The 12,244-nt window shown below is 28.7% G+C and overlaps 1 protein-coding gene across 1 annotated transcript in view; it reads right to left on the reverse strand.

The window, feature by feature from the left end:
• Positions 1–10,818: 10,818 nt before the first annotated feature.
• Positions 10,819–12,244, reverse strand: part of LOC112526666 (universal stress protein YxiE) — a 2,344-nt gene continuing 918 nt past the window's right edge. Inside the window, exons 2-4 of the mRNA XM_025137047.1 lie at positions 11,420–11,523; positions 11,207–11,325; positions 10,819–11,080 (exon numbers count right to left, since the gene is read on the reverse strand). Of these exons, the coding sequence (XP_024992815.1) occupies positions 10,990–11,080; positions 11,207–11,325; positions 11,420–11,523 (314 nt within the window). The 3' untranslated portion in view covers positions 10,819–10,989. The remainder of the gene's footprint in view (positions 11,081–11,206; positions 11,326–11,419; positions 11,524–12,244) is intronic.

Below are 12,244 nucleotides of genomic sequence, written 5' to 3' on the forward strand. Positions count from 1 at the left end.
ATTAAATGTTGGTTTAATATATAATAAAAAAGTTAAGAAATCAAAAGTTATATACTAAAACAAAATAAGTGATACAAGAGTTATTAAAGGAAGAATAAGACCTAAATTAGGGTTAGGGATGAAACCAGTTTAGGCCAAAAAAGTTTAATGTTTGTGTATATTATTATAGATAGGTACTACAAAGGTCATTATTGTGATGGCTATTAAAACATGACATTTATGATTTGAGTGGTTGATGTAATTGTTTATATATGACGTTTCTTATTAAATTATGGATAAAATATGTGAAATAGCAGCCTACTTTTATAGAAAAAATTATTGTAGCATTGTAGTTTTAGTTTTTTATTACAAAATGTGCATTCAATATATTTATTACCTTTCACATTACTTGATAAAAGATATTTTGAATGTACATTATTGTAATAAGAAAAACTGAAAGTACAATACTATAATAAAGAAATTTATAAAAGCATTTTTATGTGTAACAGGTTATCCTATGTGGCTTTCATGTCATTTTAAGTTTGATACGTTAGCAAAGAAAAACTTGTTCAAAAGGTAACATGTTACCCAATCCTATAACGGGTAAAATTTTGAAAGTACGATACCCTAATAAATAATATTTTGAAAGTTTATTGTTGTAATAAGAAAAACTGAAAGTACAATGCTATAATAAGAAAATTTGTAAAAATAGGTTGGTTTTTTCGTGGATTTTACCCTTAAATTATTAGTTAGAATATTTGATATGACCTTTAGAGAATGAAAGTTTTTTCCATAAAATATATTTTTCTAAAAGTGTTGTAATAAGTTTATAGAATACTTTTAGGGTTTTAACAAATTTTTAGAACATTTTTTTAAATAAATTGCATATCAATTATTTTATGTGACACTATTTGAAAATGTGTAATATAAACATAAATGTATATAAAATATGTTTATGGGATTTTTTTGAAAAATAAATGAATACGACATTTTATTTCAAAAAATGTTTTAAAAATTTATTATAAATCATCGTCCTATAAACTTATTGCAATACAATTTAGATAAAAAGTTTTATTATATGGTCTTATAAAACAATATACTAGAACATTTATACATATTTAACGTTCTATAAACCAAAAAAACTTTATTATACTGAATAGAAGTTATTGGAATAATAATTATACATCTTAAATTAATAGTTATGTGTTATAAATAAGACATACTTCAAAATCTCAATAAGTACTATAATAAGACATCTGAAAATCTTAATAATCCCATTTTTATATGTATACACAAGTAGGAATAAAAATCATGTTATGTCAACGGAGGTTCAAATGAGGTGACTCTGGATAATCTGTAAAACAGGTAGTCATTATGAAATTAATCAGCTTGTATAATGAGTTGGATATCTATATTAATAAAAAATAATATGTACACATGTAAGGTAGCTTGTAAACCTGAATTATTTGAATCTAACTTCAGTTTTCCAATACACATGATGAAATTTATCAGCATTTCAAATTAAATATACAAAAAATGTTCCTAAATGTTCAACGCCACACATGCAATTCCTACTTGCTTGAATATTGCGTAATAATTAATTATAACCATTTTTCTCAAAATTATTTATTTTAAATTTTACATTATTTATTTACTTTTAAAACAATGATAATAAATTAAAAAAACATATATTTTGTTAAATATGAAACATATAAGGTATATATAAATATATTATCAGTAAAATATAAAAATAATTTACAAATGTATGATAAAAAATATAAATATTTTTTAAAGTATATATATATATATAATATTTATATACGGTAAATAACACAAATAAACTCACATATCCTCATCATATTTTGTGAGGTTTGAACCTCTGACCTTCTAGAAGGTCAAAGACTCGCATATCGCTAGAGCAATGACCCTTTAGTGAATGTTTTTCGAACATTATGTCTACTTCTTTTTTCTCCTGATTTAAAGGTCATAAACAACAATGTGTATTTGAGAACTATGTGTAACCTCTAATCATTCCATCTATTTCTACTAGTTCATAACATGTTTAAACAAACTTTTTTGTACCAATTGGTAGTATATGTACTCAAAATAACATTTGTCCGTAAACTTAGGTTACATGATTTCAACAACTTATTGTAATTTTAGATTAATTCGTCCTTATTTTATTCATACGTCTACACTTTCTTCGATTATTACCCAAAAACTCGATCACGTATTCTACTAAAACGATTAATTGTGCATTTGTTCACATCGATTATGATGGCCATTTTGTCATCTCCTAATATTATTGTTATTATGTTTAATTATAGGTTAAGAATCTTATGTCGTTATATATATATTATATATATATATATATATATATATATGGTTGGGTTCACGTGAGACTAAAGGTTTTTCATGAGACCAATTTAAAGTTAAAAATGTAATAACACAAAAGATAAAAAATAATAATAATTTTTTTAGAAAAAATGCATGTCTTGTAAAAAAAACGTGCGCCATGGCATGCCTTAAGACGTCATGGTGTGAGTCACGCCTTATAGAAATGCTATGACATTTTTGTAATTGCAGAGACGCATCTTGTGTCATATTTTGTCATGACATGCCTTTTTCAACACTGGTGTATACGTAAGTAGGTGGAGGTTCAAACGAAAAACACATTCAGTTTATGATCACACTCTTTTACCATAGGAAATTACATGTGATAATAGTCTAGTGGTGTACGGGCGACTTGGCCTCCGACCTAAGATCGCCAACATCTGATTMATTACCACACGTGTATCATATACGATGTACTATAATATCAACGTGGTTCAATATATTAAAATGATATTATCGCATTTTTGTAAAACGAAAACTTTTTCATTTGAACCAATCCCTACGTAATATAAATATATGTATATATATATATACATATATATATGGTATATTTCAAATGCAACCATGTTCATTTGCATAACAAATACAACTCAATCAATTTAGATATTTAAGGAAATGATGAAAATTCATTTGTTATGATTTAAATATTTAAGGAAAATGACTAGAAATCATTAATTATGATCAATACTTTATATTAGAACACAGTCAAAACTTTTATGAAACCACGTATTTATCAAATTTAATGGACGATTGAGATTGAATTGTATTAGTTGTACAAATGTAAATGATTAGATAATAATTCACCTATATATATATATATATATATATATATATAAAGAGTTCACAAATTTCCTAAAATAATTTAACCAAAGAATATGTATTTATTTATATGAAAATTACTTTTAAAAGCTATTGTGTATTTATTGTTTTTAAAATAATTAAACAAACGGTAACAATTGTTGAAATAAATTATTTCTTATAATAAAAGAAAATAGTGGTAGGCTAGATACCCCAAGTCATAGCAGCCCCCCCCCCCCCCCCAAAAAAAAAAAAAAAGCTTAATACCCATTTATAAAAATATTAATTCCCCATAAATACTTGTCAAATTATTGCCACGTTTTTTTAGCTTTAACTTATCTGCCCAATTGTTATGTAATATCCACATGCACAAAATTGCAAATATTTGGAAAATAATTAAATAAAAAAATAAATGGATGGTTTAAATCATTTAAACAATTTAATTTAATTATAACGGTTTAAAAAAATCTCATTTCAATCTTTTATAGAGTGTAACTCGACTCAAGTGTTACATATTCGATTGAGTTGGAATTGGGTTACCAGATGACTTACAAATGTTGTTTATCACTATATTTAATCTTATAGGTATAACAAATGTATATGTAATATTGAATATTGATTCAGACGTATATTATAACAGACAGACATGTTGTGCTTGCAAAAAGATGAAAATATGTTTCTATACCAAAATTCATGTTTGTTGTCTTCATCCAACCGAGAGATGTACGTGTACATACTTAATCTACGTATTTTGATGATGCTACATTAGATATCAACATGTAAATAAAGAAAGAGAATTAGGAAAAATAAAGAAAATAGTGCTAAAAAATACTAGGTGTAACATCTTAGGCCGACCGTACTAGATATTGTTCTCTCTGTCCACACACCTGGATTCATAGTATTAAAACGCGTCTAATAGAGAAGGTTTCAAGTCTTTTTTAAGGTAACATTTGTTCTCCTTCCCAACCAATGTGGGGTCCAATGTTGGCCTCCCAAAGGGAGTAGATTGTAAGATTCTACATTGGTGGGGGGGAAGGGAACAAAAGTTGTCTTACGAGGGACATGATATCTCATCTATCAGATGCATTTTAAAATCGTTAGTCCAAATGTACAAACAATATCTTGTACAGTTGACCTGAGTTATTACATAGATAAATATAAATAAAACCTCATATGATAAATATAAAAAGTAGCCAATTTATATATTAGGGGCGGATTAACAGATTGAGTTGAGTTACGTTTAATTGATGATTTGACAAATTGAAGGTTAGAGTTTAATTAGTTTGTTTGTGGTTGGGTTGATGGATTTTTGTATAGCTAACCCTATTTGATGGGGGTAAAAATGACCAATTTTAAATCAAAATTTGATAAAACATTATTATTTTTAATTAAAATGCATTTCCCCTTTTTTTTTTAAACCCAAACATTTAAATTTTGGCAAATATTGAAGGCAAACAAATTATAAAAAAACAAATATTTTGTATTTTTTGGTTTTTGGTTTTTATATTATTATACTATTATTTAAATCTATCAACCAAGTATTTAAAAAAAGGTCTAGATCTACTAGATATTAATTATTAAATTAACCAATTAAATTACGTTTATATTATATTCAGTATTTAAATGTTATTTCAATTCAATTATGTCATTGGTTTAGGGTGAAATAGAGACGTTTAATCATGCGTTGTTCAGTTTTTTTGTAAAGATTTCCGATATAAATTCAGTATCTGTTAGTACATAGCATATTATGCTGACTAGAGAAGCATAAAGGTATGATGTACAAGTACATTGGCAGGATAAGGGTTTTATACCTTTTTAATAATAATAAAAAGATATATTGTAATTATATTCTTTTGAATGAAGAAAAATACAAACACATAATTTAATGAACTTTATTGGTTTTTATTGCAAGTCGGTATCAATTTAGTTATTAGATCGACATGAGCATAATGCACCTTTGTGAAATATGTGAGTTGTAGATCTACAATTTAATATTGTTTTTTTGTTTTTATGATTTTATAATTACAAGATTATCATCGTAGTTTATAAAAAACGTTTAAATTTGGTCCCTCGCATTAATGAACGTTAAAAGAGTTAGGGTCATTTTTGTATTTTACCAATGAATATTGTTTTTATGATCTTTTAGTGTTTTCATAGTTTATTTCTATTGATTCTTCTTTACACACACACACACACACACACACATATATATATATATATATATATTTGGTATGTGACGTATTATTTGATTTACAAAACACGTGTTATAGCACCTTTATACATATATTGGGTTGCAAACAACATATGTGCAGTATATGAACAAAATCAAAAGGCAATAAACAAGACGGATGGAGAACATGATGATAAAGTTTATCTAAATTTAGTAAAAAAGACGTTTGATATAAAGAAAATATCAAGATGCATTTATTTCTCGTTTTAGTAATGAATTTTTTTATTCATAAGGGTTTTGTCATGACACGAAATAAATTGGTGACAGATGTGACAAAACATAGCTATATAGTATATATTTATAGTTGTGCATGATTATAATATTTTATAAAAGAATTCATATAGGTGAACTTACGTATGTTATTTAAAGTTGAAATTTCCACAATTGAGATTGTTTTCTATGACTTTTTATCGTGTTAGAACGTGATATTTTGTTGCTTTTCGTTTCCTCCTATACCATTTGAGTGTAATTTGCTTTCGTTGGTTTCCCTTCTTAATTGCGTAGGAATCACATCCTCTATGTATTTCTTTTTGAGATCAGTATTGCATTTGATCCCTCTCTGTACGTTTTATTATGTTAATTGAACCGTGTGTTGTTTATTTTATTCACCAAAAAAATACTGTAATATAAAAATCAAATAATCGTTATATTACAGTATTTTTTTAACATGTAAGATGAACAAGTTATTCTTCATACATTTGCGTTAGTTTTATTTACGGGTTGAACAGTTAAGAATGGTCAACATAGCTAATTAGGTATCAGGATGAATTTATTGTAGAACTAATTTGTTTATTTTACAATAATTTTGTTTTTTAGTTTTCATCAAAAGATTCAATGTAATATAATTATGGTTTTAGCTTAGGACAAAAAAATGAAGGCATTAATGGTAGGTAAGATACCTTGTAAGGTAGAGGAGGTTATAATCCTTAGTTAAATGACAAGAAAATGCAAATAAATAAAGAATTTTACACACACACATATATATATATATATACATATATCTTATTTTATAAATTTGTATGGTTTTAAGAGAGCGAGATAGTTGTATTTTATATTCATACATTTTATCTGTTGTTTATTAGTTAATTTTATGAAGTTCAAACGTATTAATAAGTTATAACTATATATTTAATAATAAATTAGAAATTGTGTATAATATAGTAAAAATATTATGTGAATATACTCGCATGTGAATGTATATATATATATATATATATATATTTATGTGTGTGTGTGTGTGTGTGGGATGTGTAAGAAAGAGAGTTAAGGTGAGAAGCATATGAAAAAATTTGGACTCTTGATCACTTTTAATTTCAAACTCACTCATAAACCACGCATGATACGAGTATTAATCTTGTGCATCTTATCCTGGTATGCATTCAAGGTTGGGTTCCGATGAGAAGAGAAGTTATGCGAAATCAACCGAGACCCCGTTAGTAGCGGCGAGCGAGAGCAGATTAGGGCTTGACCGAGATGTGAATGCCCATGCTTTGCTCGGTATAGTGATGGATTTCATGGCGGTTGTCTGGAACTGATGCTACACCTTGGGGTTGCAGTCCCTTCTTATCCCGGCTATTCACGGGACGTGAGAAGGTGCAAAATGGATCTTGTTCTATCTTTGATCAAAGATTTCTCTATGTGATCTGTGGCCTGGGGCTGACACTAAGCTAGTGAATTGTCGTCCAAGGTGAAAGTTCTAATATTTCTGCCAGGCGAGCATCGAGCAGTAAGCTTGGAGAGTAGAGTCGAGGTAATGAGAAGCGCAAGAAGTGGTTTCCACTATTTGATCAATCATAATTGAACGTCAACACTAATGAGGTGCACTTGATCAAATCCCTTCAAAGCGCAATTCATTGGTGGACATGAGAATAAACGTGATAAGGATTCAGATATCTCTTACGTTTCTCACCATAACTCCCCTTCTTTAGATAAAGACAAAGAGAATAAATCAAATACAAACCATGTAAATGTTGCACACCTTACAAACTAATCCTGATACTTGATTTTGTGTATTTTGAAATTTTTAGGCGGTTATCAAATTAGTTGTAGATAAAGTTCAGAGAAAATTTCAAGACTGATTTAATCTACACCGTTGATATTAATACGACAATCTACACAAATTGTTAAAATTGATTTATAAAATACACAACATTTATATGGTTTATATTAACATTGCAAAAATCCCCTTTCCATATGTATAAGGAAAATTGCACTTAATGCACATGCCTTCAATAATTGAGTTATGCTTATGGACATGAATATTGAATTATTATATAGCTATGGTCAAACTCAACCATTGCCACAAATTGTGATTTATATAAAATAATGATTTAAATTTTAATTAATCCTAACAAAATAAATCATTTCTTATCTGACAAATATCATAATTAAGAGGAAAATCGGCTAAAATAGCCATTTTATTTATATGAATTGGTCTCTTCTCATGATTTACGCAAATATTAACACGTATGTAAATCTCATGTCTGTCACTTACAGACCCATCTAAAAGACAAAAAAAAAAAAATCAGATTTGGACCAGGTCCACAATTGCGACGAACATGTCCGCAATTGCGATGACCAGACCTACATTTTAAATCTTTTTTGTCTTTTAGCTAGGCCTGCAAGTGGTGGACGTGTAACTTGTGGAGATAATAATTTTTGGTTAAATCAGGGAGAGAAAAGGCTGGAAGACCAATTTATGTAAGAAAAATAAATATTTTAACCAGTTTTACTAATTAAAATGATAAGAAAAAAAATCAACAATTCTATAAAGATTTGGTCAAAATCTGGAAACGAGTACAGTTGTTTGTAATTTCACCACGACAACAAAACGGTTAGTACAATTAATCAAACCATCTTTCTATCATATTTCAAAAATGGTTTATTAACTGAAATTGAATTAATTAGGTAGGTTAAAGGTTGATTATGGACCAATTACTATACTCTTATGTCCAACATCATTTTGGTCCCTCTGGAAAAAATTGTGTTCACTTCTATGCGAGCCGACTAATCATATGATGATCATTTGTTTTGCAGGTAGTCCGGAGTAACCACATTTGAACCTCCATGGCCACAAGAGAATTTTTATTCCTCTTTGAATTTGAATCTGAGACCTCCAGACACTTTCGACATTTGAAGCCAACGTTTAAACTAATCAGACACCAACATTATCATTGAAAAGACTGTTTTTTATTTTATATTGAAGCAATCATAATAGACCGTTATGTCACTATCGGTTCATCAAATTCGAACGTGGAAAAAGTTGATCCTCATAACTCAGTCAATCATTTTTATTTTAAGTTCAAAAAATGAAAAATAAGTAACAATTATCTCAACCATTAGTAATGATTCATATTAGATAAAAACAATGTATCTAAATAATAATTAATTATTAAAAAAAATTAAAATTCTCGTAGTTCTTTTTCATTTTAAAGGATGTTTCGAGTTTTGTTATTATCAAAAAAAAAGTTTAAAGAAAACTATATTTATTCTAGAGTAAATTATGGATTTAGTCTATACGGTTTGGTGGTTTTACGAAAATATATCTGAACTTCATTTATTATAGATCAAGACTCGTGGTATGTCATTTTGTAACGAATTAGTCTCTCCCTCTAATAGTCGTCTAATTCCTCCATAAATTTTGAGGGCATTTTTGACCTTTTTCTTTTTTGTCTTTAGTCGAGGAACCAATTTCGTAAAAACCACAGGGACTAAATCTGGATGGCTGTTAGAGAATGAAAAAAAGGAAAAAGAACGAAAATATCCCCAAGGTTAACGGAGAAACTGAATGACAGTTAGAGGGAGTGACTAATTTTTTTTCCAAAATGACATACTAGGAGTCCTAATCTGTAATAAATGAAATTCAAGGACCATTTTTATAAAAATCAACAAACCACATGGACCACATCCATAATTTTCTCGTTATTTTATTCGCCATGTTCAATTCGAGATGCTTTTTAGAGTTTTTTTTTATAAATTAAATAGTTTCAATAATCTATACTATATTATAACATATTTGATAAAAAAAATTATTAAAAACGTTTTTATGCATGAAATACTGTTTATTGATATATATTATTTAAGATTCAAGATTACAAGTAATTTTGCATAAATATAGCTTGTTAAAGCTCTATTTTTAAATTCGTGTAAACATCCATTTTAAACATAGAAAACCTAAAATATAATTAAGACAATCATTAAGTTCTAACAGAATGTTTAATTATTATTTTATAAAAAATTATACTGTTAAACCAAAAATAAATTACTTTGTTATTAAATCTAAATTAAATTATAATAAAAAAATTGGATTAAAGAAGTTAAAAAAATTGTTAAATAATTAATTTGATATTAATGCCGATATATTTATTTTTCAAAATTTTATGTTATTTACAAATTTATATTTCATTCAAAAATAAAAATATTATCGTTTTCTCAAAAACACATAAAATCGTATTATATCGTAAAATCGTATTATATCGATAGAAACAACGAATAAAAACTAAATATTAAAATCAATATTTATCTCGATGCAATTCAAGTGATATTTAAAAACTCGGTGATTGCAAAAAGAGTAGCGTCCTATTTTCTTCCACAAGAACATTCAAATGGGCCGTATCTTCAAACTAAGCCCAAGTGGTTAGTCGTACTCGTACGGTCGTACCACCGGAATCAAAGCGCCAGAAACGTCAAAAACCGCCGGCTACAGGAATTAAAGTTGACAAAGCAAAATCTCCGACCGATATGAATATGAGATCAAACATTGTATCGGAGTTAAAATCATCATAACACCTTATGTTGGTTTCTTCGCCTTTGCTTTCACTCACACGTTTATTGGTTCCAGCTCAATACATTTTATATTTTGATTATGTGATCTAAGGACATATTTGGCTAAAAAAATGTAAGCTCGAATTTGATTTGATTTGATCGAGCTTCTCAACGAGACGAGTTGAAAATTTGGTGTTATGAAGTACAACTTGTCAATCGAACAAGTGTTATTTCGTGTTCGAGATCTGCTTGATCTCCAAAATTATTAAGCTCGAATTGATAACACCCCTATTTGTGATGCAAATCAATATTAGCATTCCCTAAATGGCCACAATTTAAATTGACTTCGAATTGTTAAGACCCCTACTTGTGATGCAGATCAATATTAGCATTCCCTAAATGATCACAAATTTATTAATTTGACTCCGACGCAACGAACCTGTGAAGAGCCAAAACCAGCAGCAAACTGATCCCACGTTTTGTCCCTGGCCTGATCACGGCATGGATTCTGAATTCGATGGAAAATAGAGAGACCGTTAATGAGACCTAAGGGACATTAATCGGGTAAGCACTTATCGGGTCATGGGTAAGAAAACGCTTATCAACACCCTTACTATGTCCTTTTGATGACTTAGAATCTTACAAAATTGGTGTTAAGCCGGTAAACTCTTATCATTCATGGATTAAGTAGCTGATACAAGCCATAATCAAGGTTGGGAAACACATTTGCAGTTTTTATTGCATCCTAGATGTTGCACACGAGCTATTGGCTCTTATTTACTCCACGGAAACGCAAAGTACAACGCGTGCAGATGCTGAAAAAGCTACTTGTTTGATGACTTAGGTGGTCGTACTATAAGAACAGGACATGTCGCATGATGTGCGCAATAATCGCTTACACTCCCCAAAAACGCCCTGCAAAAAAGAACCCAACATTCATAAACAGAGTATGCTCCAATTCGTTCAAAGTCTATGGCGACAGATAGAATTGTCGATATAAGTATTTTCACTTTTTGCTTCTTGTGTTTTGTTATTAACTACCTTTTAATTTGGCCAAGGCCTCTACTCCCAACAACTAGAAGATCAACGTTCATTTGCTCCGTAGCTTCAACTATCATTTCCTTCGGGTTTCCTCTTACCACCATTGTCTCTGCTTTTATCTATTGTCGAGAAAAATACAATACAAGTTATTACTACCAAAAGTTGTACCGGTGCATGTTTTTGTTGCAAATGCACAGGGAAAACTCGGCTCACCATGTGTTGTTTGCATAGTTCTGAGGCACGAGAGAGGACTTCCGCACTGCTATGTTCTTGTGCCTTCTTTACCGAGTCCATTACCGCAGGTGTTGCGAATAGAACTGTTGCAACATGCCACAAATAACGTAAAACATTATTGAACAACTTTTAATCCTAATTTATCTAACAGGTTGTTGGTTTACCTCTTAATAGTTTCATTAAAAGATAACTTCTTAATCTTGTTTGGCAATTTTTTTTTACCTCTGATGGTTCTAAAACTCTCTCAATGATTTTGTATCTTGGAAACTCCTTAACCATTCAGTGCCCTAATTCCATTGTAAACAATTACTTTGAACAATTATATTTTATTTTACACCATATCATGACAGCCTCTTAATCATTATGTACTAAACCATTTAGCAACTGCCAAAATGCCTCTGACTTTGATTTTGTTACAAATGTTTGTTTTGTTTTTTAATTAATTCCTGGTTGAATATCATATGCATGTTTTATTTAAATTTTACTTTTCGTTACTTGAAGCGTTACTTGAGATAGTAATTAGCGAATGAAGAGTTTTTCTTACACTTTTTCAATTATAATCTTACTTGGGGTGTTTGGAATTGTTTATGTGAGATCAATAATAAGCATTTTTTGAATGTTTGGATAAATAAATTATATCGATATCAAACAGGTAATGAAAAGTTTTTGAAGAAGTTAAATCGTTATAAAAAAATTTATAAAAAAAAAAATTTGTTTCAAATAAGGAATTCCAAACAAGCCTTTAATATTTATTGTTATTTATTATTATTAGTTATAAATAAATACTAATTATTATATAAATTA

The sequence above is a fragment of the Cynara cardunculus genome (genome assembly GCF_001531365.2).
Source record: "Cynara cardunculus var. scolymus isolate 2C chromosome LG 1, CcrdV1, whole genome shotgun sequence".
Classification (NCBI taxonomy): domain Eukaryota; kingdom Viridiplantae; phylum Streptophyta; class Magnoliopsida; order Asterales; family Asteraceae; genus Cynara; species Cynara cardunculus.